Here is a 22,719-nt window from a genome sequence, read left to right on the forward strand (position 1 = left end):
TGTCCCCACTCAAGAAATTTTACCAATCTATAAATTGTTTATGTTCATTTAAAAAACAAACAAACAAAAAAAGCAACATCTGTTTCATCTTTATTCATAATAAAATGGGTAAAAACAGATTTTCCTGCATCTAATGTTAGTGTAATTTCTACTGTACTTGTTCACATGGCACTTGGCGCTTACGTCTTTTTGGCTTAATTAATAAAAAATGGGACGTTTGCAAACCAAATCTTTACTGTAATCTGCTTTCTCCCACATTCCAAAAAGATGCACGTTAGGGTTATTGAAGACTCTTTGAATGGTCCATACTTGAGAACGAGATACAGATCTCTATTTTTTTAAATTTTGCGTAGGTTCGGCAAGCAACTTGAAAAGGGTTAGTTTTGCGTTCCAAAAAAAAAAAAGGAATTCTGTTTGTATTTTCTAGATACTTAATCTTTGCGCTTTTCATCCACCGTTCATGAAATGAACACCGCACTTTATCTGCAAGGCCGTGAGCGCGCGCTCCGAAAAGATTTCGCCGTGACTGCCCGAGCGCCTGCCAGCCTTTCTCTCGTGTTTGCCGCTATCAGTTGTGCTGCAAAAATTCCGCGCGCTGTACCCGCCGCTGCGCTAATCGTTGCTAATCTGCATCTTTATCGCGCAATAAGTGAAACCGCCAGAGATTATCAAGTGGTTTGATCGCACGACATGCGAATTTTAGTTTATAAATTTAATTCTGTCCTACAGTGATGAGGTTTTACGGAAGTCATAATGGGATGGAGACGATATGTACCTCAGTTTGGAAGTATCATTTTCATTGTTCAGTGGTAATTCTGAATATAATAATTTCCAGGAAAAATATGACTCAAAAGGTGATCCTGAAATTGCACAATGTCACACGATTCTGTGACGCTGAACAGCAACCACGTGGAAAATTCCCAGTTTTAATAGTGACGAATGGTGACGGACAAAAAAAGAAGGCTTGCTTATTATGTAATCTAAGCAGGAAGATTTGTAGGTGTGATTAAAAATCAAATTTTTTAAAATGTAGATATAAAAAATTGATTCATGTATTCATTTTGGTCACGCAAGAACATTGAGCTATACAAGTTAAACACTCGCTCTTGCTCTCAGCTCCTTTTTTATTGCTCCTCCCGCTAGCACAATGAATTCATTTCAGAAATATCACCAGACGATTCAAAACACAAAGCAGCTAAACAGGAAATTGTGTTGATGTTCATCTCGAGTTCAACTGTACGAGGTCCCGCTGATCTCACTTATGAAGGCGACGTCAGCAGTGCGTTGCCACACCTTCCAATTTGGAAAAATCATCCGCTTGATTAAAACTGCCACACAGCTCGAAGTCTGGTGGCGCAATCTCCTGCTTTCCAGTGTCGTGTTTACGTTCTTCCGTTGCTCGCAGGGGTTTTTTTCCTCCCCGAGTACTGTGAATTCATCCCACATTTCTATACCATGCATGTTAGGTTCACTTAAGACTTGAAATCTCTATCAGGGAAAATGTGAGTGTGAATCGATGATTGTCTATACTTGACGTGCCCTGCCAATAACCTTTCCCAAACTCATCTGAGATCAACTCGAGCTCACCCTCATGCAGAAATTGATGCAGGAATTGATTATCAGGCTGTATTTTACATACACCAAATGTTCTTGCACGCATCTCCTTCTCGTGGCTCCTCCTGCTAGCACAGTGAATCTATGTTAAACATAGTCAGTCAACCAAATCATGCATGCCAATAACAAACTAGGAACATCCCGTTAGATGTCGTTCATCTTAAGTTTAGCCCGATGAGGTCCAAATGATCACAAACCGATGAAAAAAATCCATCTCTACATCCTCAGAGTCTCTCTTATTTATCATTAGTGTATCCATCCATCCATTATCTACCGCTCTTACGGGTCGGGTCGCGAGGGAAGTAGCTTCAGCAGGGATACCCAGACTTCCCTTTCCCCAGCCACTTCTTCCAGCTCTTCCGGGGGGATCACGAGGCGTTCCCAAGCCAGCCGAGAGACATAGTTTCTTCACGGTGTCCTGAGTCGTCCTCGGGGTCTCTTTACGGTGGGACATGGCCGGAACACCTCACCGTGGAAATGTCCAGGATCTCATATATCCCTAGCCGAAGTAAAACTGTATATGTGCATGAATGAGAGGGGCGGTGGGGGAAGAGTGAAGCTTCGGGGAGAAGAGATGGCGAGGGTGGACGACTTCAAATACTTGGGGTCGACAATACAGAGCAATGGAGAGTCTGGTAAGGAAGTGAAGAAACGGGATGGAACAGTTGGCGGAAGGTGTCTGGTGTTCTATGTGACAGAAGAGTCTGTGCTAGAATGAAGGGCAAAGTTGATAAAACAGTGGCGAGGCCGGCCATGATGTACAGATTAGAGACGGTGGCACTGAAGAGACAACAGGAAGGAGAAATGGAGGTAGCAGAAATGAAGATGTTGAGGTTCTCGCTCGGAGTGAGCAGGTTGGATAGGATCAGAAATGAGATCATTAGAGGGTCAGCCAAAGTTGGATGTTTTGGAGACGAGGTTAGAGAGAGCAGACTTTGATGGATTGGACTTGTCCATAGGCGAGAGAGTGAGTATATTGGTAGAAGGATGGTAAAGATGGAGCTGTCAAGGAAGAGAGAGCAAGAGGAAGACCGAAGAAAAGGTTTATGTATGTTGTGAGGGAGGACATGAGCACAGTGGGTATTAGAGAGGAGGATGCAGTGGATAGGCTTAGATGGAAAAAGAAGAAGAAGTATTCATATGCTGTGTTTTGTTGTGTAGATTAAGTCATATTGAGTTTTATTTGGCTTTATTTGTGATTCCTGCTGCCAGATTAGCGCTGCTTGGAAGGTGTCGTTAAAGCGTTGACCTTCCGCTAAATCCGAGTTAATCCCGACACGGGCGGACCGAAACCCTCCCATTCATCATCACGAGACTTGAGTGTAAAGGCCGGACAACGCGCTAAAAGCCTCAATGCTCGCTCTCTCTCGTTCAAGCCTCCGTTGTGGGCCAGCGAGCCAATCGGGAAAGAGGATCTCGCAGCCGAAAAGTTGACGTGAAAGCGGAGGGACCCGCGTCAAAATGGAAGGCGGCGAGCCATTTAAAATTCATACCGCGCCGAAGTTTCGGCCTGAATGCTGATAAGGGCAGGGGTCCACTCGTGCAGTCACATGGAGCAACCGTGGCAGAAATGTTGCGTTTAGAAAATGCGAATAAGAACGCGTGCGGGAGTGAAAGGCATAAAGATCCTTTTATACAAGGATGCTTGTGTCTCTGATGTGCTTCTGCCACAGCGGCTGGGAAGCGGCAAGGAAATGAGAAAAATTCTATTTATGACGACGTGCATGCGTGTGTGTGTGTGTGTGTGGGCAGACCGCTATTTTATTCCTCCCCACATTTCGCTGTTTTTGCCCTCAAAGTGTGTAATTGCGCAGGATTTGATACCAGCTAGAGAAGATTATCATCACGTTAGAAATGTACAACCAGGTTTTACAACCTCACCAACATCCAGTCTATCAGTTTATCGATATAGTGCGAATGAAGACGCTACAGTGCAAAAAAAAAAAAATTCTTCTTGAACTCAGTGTAACTGTTAATTTTTATAAGGAAATTTGACCACAGATTAGGCGGCACGGTGGGTCAGATGGCAAAGTGTTGGCCTCACAGTTCTGAGGACCTGGGTTCGATGCCGCCCCCGCCTGTGTGGAGTTTGCATGTTCTCCCCCCGTGCCTGCGTGGGTTTTCTCTGGGCACTCCGGTTTCCTCCCACATCCCAAAAACATGCAACATTAATCGGACACTCTAAATTGCCCCTAGGTGTGATTGTGAGTGTGGCCGTTTGTCTCTATGTGCCCTGCGATTGACTGGCAACCAGTTCAGGGTGTACCCCGCCTCCTGCCTGTTGACAGCTGGGATAGTGTTTGATTTGTTATTTGATAGTACTCCCCGTGACCCTTGTGAGGATAAGCGGCAAAGAAAATGGGTGGATGACCACAGATTAATTTGAATTCATCCACTGCCGTGGACATTTATCCAACTGTTTTCTGCGACCGACATCTTCTGATGAGCGGGTGTGCAATAGAGTCTCGCTCAGCTTGTTTTTGAAATTTCGGTTTGCCACCCACTGTGATGATCAACAAAACCCTTTAGGTGGGGGTGTTGCATCAGCAAAGAACAGTTCGGGGTGAAACTCTGCTTGTCACGTCAATTATGATGTAGTGAAATTCCAACGTGTTGAAGGTTGGACAAGTACAGTATATGTTGCGATATGTAGTAAAAAATGGATGTCGCGGTTGTGAGAAAGAATAATGTAAAAAAAGCCACTTGAGCCATCTGGTGAGTCAGCGTTTGCTCACGGTGCATTTAATATCGTCAAATAAATTTGTATTTTGACATCAAACAAGCAATCATATGAGGTGTCACTAAATCAAAAAAGCATTAGCGTTAAAGTCAATGTTCTGCTTGATACGCAATCACAGGAAATCGGCAAGGCCAGAGGTGAGATTTCAAACCCAAATTCCAGAAACTGTGAGGCAAACATTTTCCATCAAAATAAGCCTCGTGAACCGCCGCCGCCATTAACTTCCCCTCCCCAAAAAAAGATCTCTTTGCCGTGTTGTCAGAACGTCCCACGGCTCAGTCTGCATATATATTAATATATTTTCAATCCCGATTTGACTGGAATTTAGATTAAAGTGACCTTAATCCTTCACCTCGTTCCACCGGCGGCGGGTGGGACGAGCGAGCCGGAGGAGACCGACAGCCTCTCCACTGGCGGACTGGAGTGTTGCAGGAATCCCGCCATCAGAAATTAGCGGCTGAAATCGTCACCTCGCTTGGCCACCTGGTGGACGCACCGCAGGAATAATTGCCTGAAAACGCAACTTTATTTATTTCCATCCTGTATGTTCTCTTTGATCATCCCTGCATAATCCAAGAGCCAATAGAAGAACCGTATCAAATATTTTGCCCAGTCGTTGTGGTGATGATGACGCTGTTTTGATCATTAATTAATAGATATTGGCACTAAACTTGCTCAGGACCCTAACAAGGACAGGCGGCATAGGAAATTGATAGTGATTAAAATATTTGTTTTGTTTTTAAATAATTTTTTAATCACTATTTTCAGTTTTTGTTTCTTTTTGATTTAAAATCTTTGATTAAATAATTAAAATTAAGTGCAGAATATTTCTTATATTGTTGAATATAATTTTAACAAACCTTTGATTTAAACATTTCATACTTTTATTATCAGTACAATTTTTCAAAATAGTTTCATTATATTTTTATACTTTTTATACAACTTTCATTTTTTATTTGTACTTCTTAGATGTATATATTTTCTGGATTCTTAATATGTATGCATGTATGTATTTATACATGCAGTGTTTATATTTCTTTCATATTTATAAGATTACATATATATATATATATTTAATGTATTATATGTATACTAAAGTGTATTGATTTGATTAAATAATTAAAATTAATTGCAGAATTAATGTTATTGTTCAATATAATTTTAAGAAACCTTTGAATTAAATGTTTCATACATAGTCCAATTTTTCAAAATAGTTTCAGTATATCTTTATACTTTTTACGCTGCTTTCATTTTTTATTTGTACTTCTTAATGTGTATATTTTCTTGATTCTTAATATGTATTTATGTATGTATTTTTACGTGCAGTATTTATATTTCTTTCATATTTATAAGATTAAATATATATATATATATATATATATATAATGTATTATATGTATACCAAGTGTATTGATTTGATTAAATAATTAAAATTAATTGCAGAATTGAATATAATTTCAACAAACCTTTGATTTAAACATTTCATACATAGTCCAATTTTTCAAAATAGTTTCAGTATATTTTTATACTTTTAATGCTACTTTCATTTTTTATTTGTACTTGTTAGATATATATATTTTCTGGATTCTTAATATGTATGCATGTATGTATTTATACAGGCAGTATTTATATTTCCTTCATATTTATTTGATTAAATATATATATTCCATGTATTATATGTATACTAAAGTGTATTGATTTGATTCAAGAATGAATTTATTCATGAAAATGATTTAAAAGTGATGTTAGTTGCTTAATATTTTTTTTTAAGTCATCAGTTGATAACATCTTTAGAGAAAAATCTGATGCATTTTGTTGTGCACTATTGCATTGTATCACACTGATGTGTTTATAATATTTTTCTCCGCCATATGATCCATGAAGTTTCCACACCTTCCAACTCCTCCGATAATAACGCTTATTATGAAATCGTCAGTCCCGTCACGAGCGCAGTGTGCCGGTCGATAGCGCAAATTCAAATACTTGTGGACGAGGGCTCCCTTATGGCTCTGTCCAAAGAACTGGAGAACTGTAAAACGGGCTCGTGAGCCTCAAAATGAGCAAACACAGTACTTGTGCGCGAAGCACACAAGTGGGCTAACGCTCGTTCTTTTCCCGCCACCAGTCTATTTATGTAGTCTTATCTTTGACACAACCTAATATTTGACATTATTAACATACACGTAAACCTCAAAATGTGCTCCCAAATGTAGCGCAGTCACGTGTACACTAACAAATAGAGTAATTGGTCCGAATTGTTGGGAGTCAGCGTGTTTGGGAGGTGAACGCAAAATTGCGTAGATGGCGCGTCGGCGACGCTCAGTGATCGCTGTGATCCGCTTTGGCTTATCGCCAAGGAGATTGTAAACGCACAACGACGACAACAATCAACAAAGGCACCTTCGCACAAGAGTGACCTACGTTTTGACAACGGATGCTAAGTGCAGTGCGGACCATTTCAGCTCGCCACTGAGGTATGCATTACTTCCTTCGACGCGGTACACACCGGGGTTGCGTAGACTGAGCAGGTATTGTGCTTAATTAAGAGTACTGGTATAATATTTGGGAGTCAACACACACCTGTCACCACATCACGTGCACTGCGCCTGACTGAAAAATAATTTGTTTTATTCACTTAAACGAATGAATGAGCAATTAAGGTTGCATACAGAACAGTGATTTATGAGCATAAAATAGGGCTAATGTTGTCAGATGGATTGCCAAACAAAAATCTGAAGTAGGGCGATGTGTTTTATTATCCAATCAGAAACACCTGCAAAGTCGGGCGATGTGTTTTAGTATCCATGTTTGGGTGGACGTAAGACTAAACGATCTTTTGCTGTTGTTTTTCGCCATCTGTAAACGTTTTTTTTCCTCAAATTAGTCACTTTGATCGGCCCGCGAAGGTTTTGTGACACGTGACTCTGTTGTGCCGTCTGGTCGGTGAATTGGAGTGAAATGACACTCGTGATGACGTCGGATTGGTGCAACGGTGCCTCACGCGCAAGTCGAAGTCTAAAAGTAGATTGCGCCTACAATAATGGATGAATAAAAGTAGCAAACAGATCATTGTCACGGAAGTATTGCTTATTTTCAACACAAGTACTTAAGTAAAAAGTATGCTGCATTCAAACTATTGTGCAATTTATCCAAAATGTTACTTGAGCTAATGTGTTCCCGTCCACCTCTGGTATCGGAAAAACTCAGGAAACCGAAGCTGAACAATTTAAATCTCGACACATATGAAGACTTTGAAGAAAGTTTTAGATCGTGGGTTCTGTCTGATTTATTTATTTTTTTCAGTTTGGTTTCGTAAGAGGATCTCGTGCGCAGTGAGCCTCAAATCTCTGGATTTGGACCATCGATAGCGAGAGGCTTTGACAGCGTGAGCCTCTGTTGGACGCCTCCCATCGGATCGCAGCGCAATAAGCCGCTCGAGGGGGGTGGGTGGGGGGGCGAGTTCTTCTTGAGCCGTGTCATGTTCCCTGAAACGGGTCATCCGTCATTTGAGCAGTGATGGAGTTTAATTTCGAGGGAGCGCGAAGAAATGAACTGTGAAGAAACACGTTCTTTGGGCGGATATGACCTTCGCGTGTACTCAACGTTGCCGAGATTGGATCGTTTGTTTGTTTGTCCCTTTCATCAGCTCACCAGCTCGAGTTTGCTAAGTGCTTTGATCCTTAAAAAAATACTAATTGCCAAAAACAACAAAGCAAAAGTTGCTTATAATGGCACATTTTAATGATTTGCTTGCATAAGAAAATGCGAGTTGGCTCTTACTGCATCTCTCATTAAGGACCAGGAGCGAAGGCTAACTTTACCGGAATGCTAAATTCCCAGCTAAATCCAGAAATGTTAGTCAACTATCAAAATGAAGTTGTTGTGCATTAGCATCATGACGACAAGGTATTAGCTAGCAGTTTTGGATTCATATTATGAGTGTTGTAATACAATACAACCTCGGTATTCATGGGGGGGGAAAGTGTTTTCTAATTGTATCTAGATGCTCCAAAATGGCGGCATAGCACTCCAAACAAAAGGCACCGACACCAAGCAACTACAGTGTATACATTTCATGGACCTATACTACATGAGGATTGTTTTGGTAGTTAAATTATTCAGCAAAAATAAAACACCGTCACAGGAGATTCATCAATGGTATTAGCTAGCAAGCTAACTTTAATAACATGCGACTGGAAACTGAGGTGACATCACACACGGGCAAATCAATATGTGCACTCGAACCTTTCACAAACGGTATCATGTTCTTAAACTTGCCATTCAACATTTGCACACAGAAATGAATATTATGCAATAGAAGCAAAATAGAAGAGCAAAGCAAAGAACATGGCTAGCTGTATTGGGGAGAAGGAGATTTAGCACATGCCGAACTGTGAATATGTGTATTGCCTAGCAAGGTAACAAAAAATATGCCATTAATCATGCGAAAACACTATCTACATAAACAGAAGTGTATCAAACTAGCTAATTAACAAGCTATCACTCTACCAAACAAGCTAGTAAGCAAGCTAACGACAATGATAAGTCGCTCACGAGGTAACTAAAAGCTAACTCCAGTCCAAACAAACACGCTATCAGAAAAAAAAAACAGTCGAGGAGGAGCCATCTTTGCGTCGCAGTCGCCACTCTTCCGTTCTCGTCCGCGAGATCCGTTTGTTTGTCTAGCCGGCGGCCGGCGTCGCGCCACATGGCCGCCGCGTGGCCGCTATAAATAACCCGGTGAGGCGACACCGAGGGCCGAGAGCCAGAGGGACCGCAATCTGCCGTCTGCTCCGGGGCCAAGCGAGGCGCAAACTTGAAGACGCGCTCAGAGGCGCGCCCGCCGTACGGGCCGCTACTCTTCCTCCGTCTTGCTCGTTTTCTCTTTTCTGTTTTCTGATGCTGAACTACAGCAAATACTACAAATACTACAGTTGAGAAAAGGCTAAAAAATCCAAAATAGACTTTCTCTCCATTTCTTCTTGCTTGCTTCTTTTTCTGTTCCATTTTTCCCTTCTTCCCTTATTCCTGACTCACTCATTCACTCATGCTCAAAATTTCCTTGCTTCCTTCCTTTCCCATCCATCCCTCACATGTTCTTTTTCTCATCTGAGTCACAAAATGTCCTTCGCTTCACCTTCCTTCCTTTCTTCCTTCCCAAATCATTCCTTTCTCCATTTTTCCCTTCCTTTGTTCTTTATGGCTAGTGCCTTTCTTCCCTTCCTTCTTTGCTTCTTTCCTTCCCTCTGCTCTGCTTCTCCTCTCCTGACACCTCCACCGCGCAACACTGAGCATATTGCTAATAGTTAGCTGCGCTCATTTTCAATGTATAGTCCAACTCGTGGCCACTTTGCATCCCCACCTCCAGCCCCGTTGGGACCCTTCGAACGATGTCCCCCGTCCGGCGTGTCTTTGACTTGCCGTTTTCCTCTCGCTTCGCAGGTGACAGCAACCCCAAGGAGAGCAGCCCCTTTATCAACAGCAGCGATGCGGCGGCGGAGAAGAGCCAGCAGTACGACGGCAAGAACATGGCCCTGTTCGAGGTACGTACCTGCACAAAGCTCCGCCGTCGCCCGCCCGCGGGGCAGCGAAAAGGATCCTCCTCGCATTTCGATAACGGCGGCCCTGGCTGACCGGCGATCGATGTCGGTAACAACGGTGTGAAGGCCGCGCGGGAGTGTCGGGTTAATGCGAGCTAATCTCGCACAGGTGCAGGGATCAACGCGAACGGGAGGCAATTTGTTCCAAACCTCTGCACAAATATACCGAAACGGTCGCAGCCACGTGACATTTGAGCGTTGCAGATCGGCGGTGTGTAAAGTGCATGCCGTCTATTGACAAATAGTGAGGAGTAAAAAAACTGAAATATCTTACTTTGGAATAACCTGTCAGAAAAGCAAAAACTTATACCTGTACATGTAATGAAGATGATGTGTAACCTCCACTAACAACCCAGGCTAAACCTCTCTCCTCTCTATCATACAAAGATTTTACATGTACCACATTACGTCTGTGACAGAATTGAGTTTTTCAGTGAATATCTGAGGATAGGTTCCACTGGGGGGGGACTTCAATAGATGAATTATGATAAGTGCACCCACAGGTGAGGTTCATTATAATATAAAATTACGATAGCATTATTAAATAAATGAAATAAGATATTGCAATTGTAGCGCCTCTCTAGTGTATAATACCTTTTACGAGAGGTGGCTAAACTGAGTTCTTTCCTCAATCAAAATTAGGAACTGATCAATTAATTTAATGGTAATTACTCTAAACGTCTATTACAAATATTTGTTCTTTTAACTGTAGCATTTTTTTAACCGGGTCACACAATATTTTACCGCCAGTAACTCAGACATACCCACCCCAAATAAATAATAATTAGGTTACAGTACATTTTTAAGCTTTGTAATGATGTGGCCAATATATGGTACATATTTTAACATGCATGGCATTAGCTGTGATTATCAATACGTGTGATTGCATTTAATAAAAAGGCCCATTTGGGGCAGAATCTTTTTGACCATTGGTTTAGTATACCAGGGGTCGTGAGGTCGTATCTCACTGGGGCCTCCACTCCACAAGAGGGGTTGCGTCAGGAAGGGCGTCCGGCGTAAAAACTGTGCCAAACAAATATAAGCGTTCATCTGAGATGTTACGCTGTGGCGAACCCCTAACGGGACAAGCCGAAAGAAACTTGCTTACTATTTGACGAAATGAGCAGATGAAGTCGCCGGCTTGGCTCATTGTTTTTTGTTGTTTGGTGCGCTTCCAGGAGGAGATGGACACCAGCCCCATGGTGTCGTCTCTGCTCAGCAGCCTGGCCAACTACTCCAACCTGCCGCAGGGTAGCAAGGAGCACGAGGAGGCTGAGAACAACGAGGCCGAGTCGTCCCGCAAGAAACCCGTCAAGGTATGTTCAGAACGCGGCCCACACGCGTGGCGTTTAGGGAGGAGCCGGCAGGAGGCTTCTACCTTGGCTAGTCGCAAACCCGCCTCTTTGACTCTTGTTATTGAAAAATGGATGACATAGCTAACTAGGAATGTGGCAAACACCCTCCTAAACAAGCGAAATAAATCAAAGGCTAACAAGCCAACAAAGAAAAATCAAACCAACTACCTAGCTAACCATCCAATCACTACCCACCTTCCTACCGAACGCTACCTACAATGCTCACGAGCTAACAAACTAAATTCTAGCTAACTAGGTAACTAGCTGAAATCAAACCAGCAAAAACGTACTAGCTAAACACCTACCTAACAACAAACCTGACTGAAATGCTTCCTGGTTAAGAAACTAAAAAAAATGGAACTAGTTTTGCACTACGTTGTGTGCATTTGATGACAGTTTACATCTGGATATTGTGTACACATGCTTTAGCCAAGCCATTGCTAATTTAGACGTGTATGATTAATTGTAATTCCACAGTCAGTAATTAATAAGAAAAGGAGACCTTACAAAGTCATGACGAACTGATTGGTTGTGCAGGTTATTAACATTGCCCATGCTCGTTAGTTTCATCGTTTCCCCTGGTTTTTTTGTTTCTGTTTTTTTGTGTTACGCAACAAAAACGGACGTAGAATCCGTTCTATTTGAGTAGCATGAGTCACTTTCCTAAGCAGCTGCAGTCCGTGTCAAGGGTCAACGCTAGTGACATTTTAAAGGTTCTGCTTGCACTGATGCTCAAAATTGCAGTTGTTGTTTTCTAATTGTGTTTACACTTGCTCGTTATTGTAAGGGAGAGATGACAAAGCTGCCCGGCTATAGACCTTGCTGCAATTGAGACGCGTTCATGTCGTGTCTACGCATTTCGGTAGAAAATAATAGATGGCTTTTTGCACAAAAAAGATGCTAAAAAGCGCAGAACCTGGTCAAAACTGAACAGAAATATCTGGATTTTTCGTTGTGTTTGGATAGATGTGTACCAAGTATTTATTCAATGTACCTGCACGTGAAGTTGTGTTCAAGGTGATATGTAAATTAGATGAAATGGGATGAACGTCTCCACAATGACGCCGATTATCGGTATGACCACAATTACTGATTTGAGTTATTAATCTTGATTTGTTTTTGCAGTGTGCACTCTTCAAGAAACTCCAGAGAGCGACCAGGGATGAAAAAAATGAATAAAAAATCTCCACGAGTTTAGTAGCCGTCAATCATTTTCAATTGGCATTCTAAATCCCTGGTTTGTGTTACCGAGTCGCACCCTAAATGTCACTCACTAATGAGTCGGCGTCACATTATCCAGCGGGATTTTTGTCAGGAAGCGGCTTGCATCTCGGCAACTTTATTCGCCGGATACATATTTACCCAGCGCGGAAAAAGTGAGATAACAAGGCACGTAACAAAGGCCTCGGATCGCTGGAGGCGGAACGAGGTTTGGACGTACTCTCGCCTTTCTCCAATAGTGACAGCTTGACACATTTTCCGCCACCTTTGAACCATCATGTCTGCCCAGGTGCTTCATCAGCGCCTTCGTGATGTTCGTCTCTCTCGTCACTTGTCACTTCTCATGGGCTGGAACACTTTCAGTCCAGCACCTCATCCTCACCTTGAACCTGATACCCCATTTAGATGTTCCTCTCTGGTACACTGGCCACTTCCTTTACTCCAAGTCCTGATGAGTCGTTAAAATAAATTAGTGTGTCTTCTCCGTGTTTTTATCTGAGGCCACTGATAAGCTTGACGGTCTCCAAATGCCTTTACTGGAAACTAATCCGGGAAATAGTTCACTATGACTGTAAGATTGAATAGTCTCCAGCTCATATGTAATGTCACGAAACGCTATCGAAAATGGATGGATGATGAGACAAACACGGTAGCAATTTAAGACCAATAGGGGCTCTAAAACGGAGCCCTGCAGAACTCCTCCTGCACACATAAACGATCCAATAGAAACGTGCATTTTAGGTTTATAGAAAACTCTGAGTTGTTCACAAGCGAGAATGTGAGTGTAAATATTTTTTGTGGGTATGTGCCCTACACGGTGGCTCAACTAGAAAGCGTTGGCCTAACAGTTCTGAGGTCCCGGTTTCAACCCCGAATCCGCCTGTGCGGAGTTTGCATGTCCTCCCCGTGCCTGCGTGGGTTTTCGCCGTGCAGTCCGGTTTCCTCCCACATCCCAAAAACATGCAACATTAATTGGACACTCTAAAATTGCCCCTAGGTGTGATTATGAGTGCGGCTGTTTGTCTCTATGTGCCCTGGGATTGGCTGGAAACCACTCCAGAATATAGTTCACCGTGACCCTAAACTAGGTTAGTCTCCAGCTCATATGTAATATGACAAAACACTGTAGAAAATGTATGGATGATGAGACAAACACGGTAGCAATTTAAAATCAACAGGAGCTCTAAAAGGGAGCCCTGCAGAACTCCTTCGACACACTTAGACGAACATCCATTTTAAGTTCATAGAAAACTGTAAATTGTTCACAGGTGAGAATGTGAGTGTAAATATTTTTTGTGGGTATGTGCCCAACACAGTGACTCGACTGCAAAGCGTTGGCTTCACAGTTCTGAGGTCCCGGGTTCAACCCCGAATCCGCCTGCGTGGGTTTTCTCCATGCACTCTGTTTTCCTCCCACATCCCAAAAACATGCAACATTAATTGGGCACTCTAAAATTGCCTGTAGGTGTGATTATGAGTGTGGCTGTTTGTCTCTACGTGCCCTGGGATTGCCTGGCAACCAGTTCAGGGTGTAACCCGCCTCCTGCCCGTTGACAGATGGGATAGGCTCCGGCACTCCCGTGACCCTTGTGAGGATAAGCAACTAAGAAATGGATGGATGGATGGAAGGAAGGAAGGAAGGAAGGAAGGAAGGAAGAAAGGTACAAACGAAGGAACTTCAGTTCACTCGTGCTACAGAAAATAAATGAGCGACAGTGGCTGCTTCAGTCTGATTCAATCTCAACGGACGGAATTCAGTTTAGCGAAGGGCAACATGTAGACGCCGTTGGACAAATTGAATAGCTGCTTTTCAATCCTGCAGTAAGCCGGACGCAAAGCCCCAGCCAGTGAGAAAAGTATTCAATCAGGGCGCGCCGCGTTTCGGAAACACTGTTGAGAGCGCTGCCGCATCAAGAATACTCAACCCCAGTTCTATCCTGGATTGTAGTGAAACGGCCGTCGTTTATGTAACGTGTCAGTTGTTTAGTGTAAATCAGGAGTGGCTAAAATATGGATTGTGAACCATTTCCAACCGTGGCATTCTTTAATCCCACAAATCGTTACTTTAACTTAGCTGTTTTCTTCCTAAAAGAAACAAATTTATGTATTTTTTTTCCATTTATCTCACTAAATAATTAGTTGATTCCTGTGTTTTTTATAATATGAGAAATTATTAGACTTGTACATTTAAAGTATCCATCAACCCAATCATTTTCTGAGTCGCTTATCCTAATGAGGGTCGCAAGAGTGCTGGAACCTATCTCAGCTATCTTTGGGCAGCTGGCAGGGTACACCCTGAACTGGTTGCTAGCCAATTGCAGGGTACAATGAAACAAACAACCATTCACACTCACAATCACACCTATGGGCAATTTACAGTGTCCAATTAATGTTGCAAGTTTTTGGGATGTGGGAGGAAACTGGAGTTCCCGGAGAGAACCCATACAGGCACGGGTCCTTAGAACTGTGAGGCTTGCACTCTTAACCAGTGGACTAGTGTGCTGCCCATTTAAAATATTTGGTATTTTATTTAATTAAATAATTGGTAAATCTATTCTAATTAAAAGAACGATAATGTTTTTTGTGATTGTTTTATTTTACAAATAAAAAATTGACACATTTTGACATTAAAAACATTTATACACTATTTTAAGTTATTTAGTAAGTAAGTAAGTAGTTGCTCAACATTTTTTGGTCTCTGTTATAGTATTTTGCACTTCATAATTTTTCTATTGGACTGCTGGGAGGCTAGCTGAGCATTGGCACTCTTACCGTGAAACGATGCGGTTGCAACAAATGTAGAAATTGTCTCAGCATTGTCTTTACGAAATAAGCAGGAACGTCCCCGCAAAGACGTTGCTTGGATGGCAGCATTTGGTCCAAAGTCTGCGTGTGCTTTTCAGCATGAATGTTGCCTTCACAGATGTGCAAGTTGTCCATACTGTGGGCACTAACACACGGTAAAGACCACCACAGAGGCTGGAATTTGAACTTTGCGCTGCTAACAATCCGGAGGCTCCTTTTCCAGTGTCCATGATTTACAAAAACTATTTAAAATGTCGACCCAATGTTTATTTTCTTTTTATTTACATTCTGTCGTTAGAAGCCCGGGGGGACCTATTTTTGGGTCTCTCCTTGGGTCCGTAAAGCCTGGGTGCAGGTTTAATCTCCGTCCTGTCACCCCAACCTCGTCAAACCATTAATTAGCATTCATGCAGCACTTTTGCCGGCTCGTCCAATCAGCGGCCCATTCCGCTGCCAATCTCTCCATCACCACGAGAGGCTTTTCATTAAGGGTGGCCTCTAGCGCTCTCTCTCTCTCTCTCCTCTCTCTCTCTCTCTCTCTCTCTCTCTCTCTCTCTCTGGCTCCCTCGCCCTCCTCGACCGATCACCTTCCCTCTCCATTTCCCACTCGGGTCTCCGCTCTCCATCTCCCTCATCATCAGCCCCCCCCAGGGAGACGACTTTTCTTTGTGTCGCAGTGTGAAAGGCGAGATTATCAGATTGCTCGTCGTGTGACACGAGGGAACCATCTGGAGGTCGGCCAAATTCATGTGCGAATTGGCCTGTGAGTTGAGGCTCACTTTTGGAGCCCATGTTTTTTTGCCCCCCCCCCCCCCCCCCCCCAAAAAGCAAAAAAAAAACGATATTATTATTACTGTGTTATTATGGGTAATTTTGCCATTTTAATTTGTATTTATTTTATAAACCTACAGTAATCATATATTGCCCCTCATGTGCAGAATATAACTCCATAGCTAAATTTCATTTCCAGGTCATCATTCTTTTATCTTCATCTGTTGTTTGGATGTCAGAATTGACTTCACTCTACCTAATGATATGTCCAGTGAGCGTAAATGACCTGACACATTAGCATAAGGCTAAAAGATATAAAACATTATATTTGCCCCGTAATGTTCAATTGCAGAAATAATCTTGTACTCCAGCGCTCAGACGCCTGTTCCAGGAGCTCTCGTCTTTTCGCAGCCATCACGTTCCCCCTTTGCTGTGTTTTATTGTCGTGCTCTAATCCCCCGCAACCTTGCACCGTCACCCCTCATGCTCATTAGTGTGGAGCGTTAGATCGGTATTCCCATCAGCAGCCATTCACGAGCGTCTATCTTAATGAATGTCACTTCCTGTTACGCGCCGTGTTTGCGTGGCGTTTGCAGCTAAACTGACGCCCCCCGTTTTCGAACGAGAATTTCAAGTTTTTTTTGCTTCTGTTTTCGAACGAAAATTTGTTCTCGAACGCCTCCGAGAAAACCCGAAAATAACATGTTGCACGCGACCAGACCAGCTGACCCACGACGCGCTTTGTTGTGAATTCCCACGCCGCCCCGAAAAAACCCGCAAATAACATAATGTGCGCGGCGCAATCAGCTGACCCACCCACGACCCGCTTTATTGTAAATTTGAACGCCTCCTGAAAAAAAAAACATAAATGACATAATGCATGCGGTGCAAGCAATGTACTTTTGTTATTCTGTATAACGCAGCCTCTGAACACAGACGTGTCCCGGTAGTTTTTCTTATTGATGACTACCGGATTAACCCCTGATCATGGCTCCAAAGAAGGCAAGTTGCTTGTTTAAAGTTATTCTGCACTTTTGTTAATTAAAAAAAAAAAAAAAAAAGTTTGTGAGGTTAGGGGCCGAGTCGCTACAGATACACCGATGCACTCCCAGCCAAGCATACGCTTCCACTCAATCATACATTTTAAGCAAAAAAAAAAAAATTCTCAAATTATTTTATTATATAAAATATTTAAAGTATATGTGTATTTCCACTATTTGGTTTATATCAGGAAGAGCTAAAAAACTTTTTTTTTAAGGTTTGGAACGCATTATTTCTTTTTCCATTCATTGTAATGGGGAAACATCGATTTGGTTTTTGAACAAATCACTCCTTGAACCGTTTTCTGGAGCGGATTGTGGTCGAGGCATCACTGTACAGACAAGTTCGTTCACGTGCCAACTTTTAACATAGATTGTGTTGATTTTTCGTGACAGGGGGTCCTTTGTTTACGACGGTTCCCTCAAACAGTAATCCCCCGCGTATTCATGGTTCACTCTTCACAAATTGAATTTTTATTTTATTTTTTTTACCCTGTTGAACCCGTCCCCAGCCATTTGCTGAAAAACTCACTTGCGGGCAGTTTTTGTGCACCATATTGGTGTCGCCAACGGAAGAACGGAACTCTGTCGTAGACGAACGACCCAGTACTTGATTCCTCCTTTTGTCTGCTGTGTGGCACAGTTTATTTCCTCGGCAGAACGTTGGTCCCTCTTTGAGAGCCACAAGTGTGACTCCGCATTTCGCCGAGATCTTATGTCACAAAAACTAACAAAATGAACCCGAGTGTTTCCGTTATCATGAAAAATTCAGCGAGCCGAGCCTTTTAACACGGGTTTTAAATCTTTTCAATCATAAATTGTTGATACGCCCTGCGCCCCGTTTTGCAAGGCTTCTTCTTTGGCCTACATGTTCACCTTACTTGTCGGAGAAATAATGCATGGCTCTCAACTTGGGAGTGTTTACGGCAGCTTAAGAAACTCGCACATAAGCTTCGAACTGCGGTGTTCCCCGCAGAGTTGCGATTTATCACCTATTTGTGATAAAGTGAGGTGAGGGGCTTTATTCTTGGCTTTGTACTATGGAATAGTGCTGCTTTGCTTCCACCTAGGGGCAATTTCTAAAGCTTTTTGGGACAATTGTCAATTTCTTGCTGATTTTTGAGCTCAGTCGCTATCCCCAGCTAACACGGTACACAAGGCACAAGAAATCGGACGGTTGGCACTGCGGCAATTCATCTGTTTCAGTGAGTCAACAATGAAACTGAAAAGCTGAGATTGGTGTATCACATGGCGGCAGTTTTATTAGAATTTCATTCCACTTTGTGTGTTAACGTCTTCAAGGAGAGCAGAATTTTATTTTGGTAGGCAAGAAATCACTAAAAGGAGGACTTTGTCGGAAAAAAAATAGGAATAGAAAAGTTTCTTTTAATGACAAAATGATCCACGGATTGCACCTAGAAACATCTCGAAATTGGAAACTGTGATCAAAATTCTTCTCTGGTTCAGAGATTCCAATGAGCCCGGCTGGAAAACTGACAACCAATCAGCCTTTGCCACATCTACGGTGCTTCCTGTTCTGACCCCCCCACCCCCATTGCTTGTGGATACGTTTCACACAGAACAGAGAGCGTCCACTATTAGGCATTTTGCGGCCGATTTTTGTGACGAATAATTACAAACAAACAAAACAGGCGGCCCGGGGGATAAGCTGGTAGAGCCTACGCCTGTGTGGAGTTTGCATGTTCTCCCCCTGTGCCTGCGTGAATTTTCTCCGGGACAAAAAACATGCAACATAAATTCGACACTCTAAATTGCCCCTAGGTGAGATTGTGAGTGCGGCTGTTTGTCTCTATGTGCCCTGCGATTGGCCGGCAACCAGTTCAGGGTGTAACCCGCCTCCTGCCTGTTGACAGATGGGATTGGCGCGACCCTCGTGAGGGTAAGCGGTGAAGAAAATGGATGGCTGGATGGATGCAATACCAAACACAATAAAAAATGTATGTGAGGCGCAGGTATTATTTTTGTCCACTCTGAGTAGCCATCCTGTCGTTCTACTGGGGTACCTGTAACTGGGTGTGTGTGGCTTTAAAAGGCGGAGCTTGGTGTGGGCGTCACCGAACGAGAGTGTAAAGTTGGCTGGCTGTTAACTTCCCAACCTGTTAACTTACGATCACTTGCGGGTGTAATACAATAAATTATAAATACCGATAGAAGACTTTATTAAATTGGGTGCGTTTTCTCATTGTTGTCACACTTTGGGCCACAAAATGTCGGCATCTCGGTCTAGCTAGAAAGAATGGTCTGGAACGCTAAGCCCCGGTGATGTCACGGGGCGGGGCCAAGGACGTTTCTTCCGGGTCTGGCTGTGAAAGCTGGCACATATCCAGATATTGCGTGGATTTTAAAAAAGTTCTTTATTTCCTTTTTTTTTTTCAATTAATGTCCAAAATATATGTAATAATATTACTTCAGATTGGAGGGTTTATTGTACATGGAAATTTTGGACAAAGTTCTCCTTTAAGTCCACACCTGTTAACTCGGATTTGCATGCTGCAACTCGTTTGTTTTTGTTTTTTTTTTAGCTAAATTTATTTCTGCATGCACAAAAGATTAGCAGTTTTTCACTTTGTCCCCTTACAGTATAAACCAGTTCATCACCCTACAACCAAGGGTACCAACTGTGATTTTGGGTATGCCTTTTCTCCTCCCTTCAATCTTTTCAATCTTGGGATGAGACCTGCGACCAATTGCTGGTCCGGCGTCCATTTTATATCTCGCAGTCTGTGTGAAGGATAATAATCTTGGCAAAGAAAACATGACGTTTTTAATCATCAGAATATGCTCATTCTAAAAAGATGAACGCAGTAATTGTCCGGTTCTCTCCTCACGGGGTTTACAGCTAACTTGAATTTGTTGATTTGTGAAGGCAAATAATTCAGTGCAGCTGAATTCCCTTTAACAGGTTAGCTCGGAACCCATAAATTTGGTCTAAACACCTAAAACTGTTTGTCTTCAAACCTAAATATATTGTATTCGACTTAGTGGTGAGCCGCAAGCGCCGCAGAGGACGTTCAGCTCTGGATCACAATGGATGTGTTGATAGATGATGGGATGGGGGGTGGGCGGTTGTTCTGAGGTTGGCTGACCTCTCCTCTCGCCATCTCTTTAATAATTCAGCACACCTGAGCTGGAACACATTTGCCCGATCGACTCCCGTTTGTCCAGCCGAGCGTGGCGGCAGCGGCGGCGTTACAAGCTCGCCCTCGGCCTCCCTCGCCGCCTCCCTTCACTTAATACCTCCGTCCTTTTAACTGCATCCTCTCCCCTCGCCCCTAAATTGGAAATCCAACGTGAATGCGCGGCACGGGCGTTACCTCCCCACATCGGCGAGATCCGAGCAGTCACCTTCGGTGGATTCCAGTGCCGGAAGAATCCCGTAAGACGGCATTAAGGTGCTGGCGCTGATTCCATCAGCCTCCAGCTGGTTTCTCCAGATCCTGACCTTCCACAAAGACTCCTTATCCATCGGCCGTGGACGTAAATAGCCGCCCCATTTTCTGTTTCCATTTCCTCTTACCCCTGAGGCGCGCCGAGGATCTGGAGTTCACCACAATCTGTTTATTCGAGCGAGATCCCGAGCAGTTGGGTAGATGTCGACAGGCACAGAGGAAACAAACTCTTGGCTTCCAAGGTGTGACAAAAACAATTAATATGAGATTTATGAGTGATAATAAACCAGACGGGGGGAAGAAAAAATATTTCACTGTGCTCTGGCACCTCTCAGATTTGTGTTAAACTGGACACACACACACACAATCGGTATGTGTTCATCCCGCTTCAGGAAGAACAGCTGCGAAAATGGTTTTAATATGGACTTGTTTCTTTGCAAAACCCAAAACCCAGTCTGAATATTATTCAGGAGTTCGACTACATCCTTTAGTTCGGGCCTGCAACTTACTTTAAAAGTTGTTCTCGGCAAATTGTATACTTGCAACTTCGTGGGATGTCTTTTTTCTCTCTTTTTTTTTTTTTTTTTTTTTGCTCCTTTAAGTCACGCTTGAACGGGCTCGAAAAGGAACAAGTCCAAAGACTCGACCTCAAGCCTATCAAGACAACTCTGCGATGAACGAGAATGAATGTTCTTCTGGATGAGTGGACAAAAAGTCCTAAATCGAAAAGCTTCCCAGAAAAGAGAGAGAGGAAGATGTTAGCGCTGCAAAAAGCGGAAGAACTCCCGACGTTTTGGGGGTCACCAAGCCTCCTTTCCACGTACAGTTTAGTTCACTTTTCAGAGTTGCCATCATGCCAAGGCCAACCCTTGCTTGAGTTTCCATTTCAAGCACCGACTGATTACTTTCTTCAATTTCATGCTTTCCGGAACCGACCATCTCATGCCGCAAGCACACGTTCCTGCACCGCGGTTATTTTCCAAACTCAATTCTAGTGTTTTTTTTTTTTTTTTTTGTTTTTTTAATGTTCATTTATTTACTTGCAAATGCAGTCTTGTGGCGAGAGGCAGAGCGTGAGGAAGTGGAATTTAGCGGCGTGCCAAATTCATCAAAGGGTGCGCATCAAACCCACCTGAGCCGTCCATACTTGCGACCTGACTACCCCCCCACCGCCCCCATCCTCCGGTGGGCAGCTGTTGCCTCCCGGCTTGCTCGGCGGTGCCCTGCTGGCCTACCTGTGGCTATGCAGCAGCTTGCCCTCCCAGCGCTCACGGTGGCTGGCTCCCGCGGGAAATCACCGCTGCCGCTGGCTCCCGGCTCCCTCGCCGAACCCATTTTGTGTGTCCACAAATGAAACGGCAATTGAAAGAAAATAGAAAAAAAGCAGCACTTTTCATAAGCTCGTGAGTGGCTCTCCCTCCTTCCCAACAGGCTCATCGATTCAACGCAGACGCAAGAATTCCATTTGCCAGCCGCTGCTTCTCGGGCGCTCGTTCGCCAAATCCGCGGAAGCCGGTTGCCGTTCTCGGACTCTTGTCGCGTCTATAGATCTATATTTTGCGACTTTGTAACGCAAATGTGATGAAGCTGCTGTGTCATGCGGGAAGGTGTACGCGCATTGCCGCCGCTAAAGAAGTTTCTTTCGGCTTGTCCCTTTCGGGGTCGCCACAGCGTGTCATCTCAGATGAACGCGCATACATGTTTGGCACAATTTTTACGCCGGATGCCCTTCCTGACGCAACCCTTCTCAGGGAGCGGAGGCCCCAGTGGGATACGAACCCACAACCCCTGGTTTACCAAACCAGTGCTCTAACCACTGAGCTACAGGTCCTCCGCATTGCTGCCGCTAACATGAAAAAAAAAAAGTGGGAGACGGCACACGGGTGTGATGAAATAATCTCCGCGGGTGAGTTTACACCGGTGGTCTCGAACACGGTTCACCTCGGGGGGGGCAGCTGTTGGCACATTCTAGCTGAGGAACATAAACGCAATTTAAATGAGAAAGCCATCCATCCATCCATTTTTTTTGGTGCTTATCCTCACGAGGGTCACGGGAAGTGCTGGAACCTATTCCAGCATCAAGCCTGTTCGCTGTCACGCCCCCGAGGGCCACAAACTCACCGCGATTGGTCGGTTCGTCGGCTCCGCACACGACACTGTAAA

At 43.5% G+C, this 22,719-nt stretch overlaps 1 protein-coding gene across 4 annotated transcripts in view; it reads left to right on the plus strand.

Moving 5' to 3' along the window:
* Positions 1-22,719, plus strand: part of slc12a5a (solute carrier family 12 member 5a) — a 201,388-nt gene that overhangs the window by 140,213 nt on the left and 38,456 nt on the right. For 3 of the 4 annotated variants that reach the window (XM_061833577.1, XM_061833578.1, XM_061833579.1), the window contains 2 exons: positions 9,797-9,897; positions 11,133-11,270. In XM_061833577.1, coding sequence (XP_061689561.1) covers positions 9,797-9,897; positions 11,133-11,270 — 239 coding nt within the window. Of the gene's footprint in view, positions 1-6,838; positions 6,883-9,796; positions 9,898-11,132; positions 11,271-22,719 lie in introns of those variants that run through there. The other variant, XM_061833580.1, reaches the window with a different exon arrangement.

Source organism: Syngnathoides biaculeatus, chromosome 10 (genome assembly GCF_019802595.1).
Source record: "Syngnathoides biaculeatus isolate LvHL_M chromosome 10, ASM1980259v1, whole genome shotgun sequence".
In the NCBI taxonomy this organism is placed as follows: Eukaryota; Metazoa; Chordata; class Actinopteri; order Syngnathiformes; family Syngnathidae; genus Syngnathoides; species Syngnathoides biaculeatus.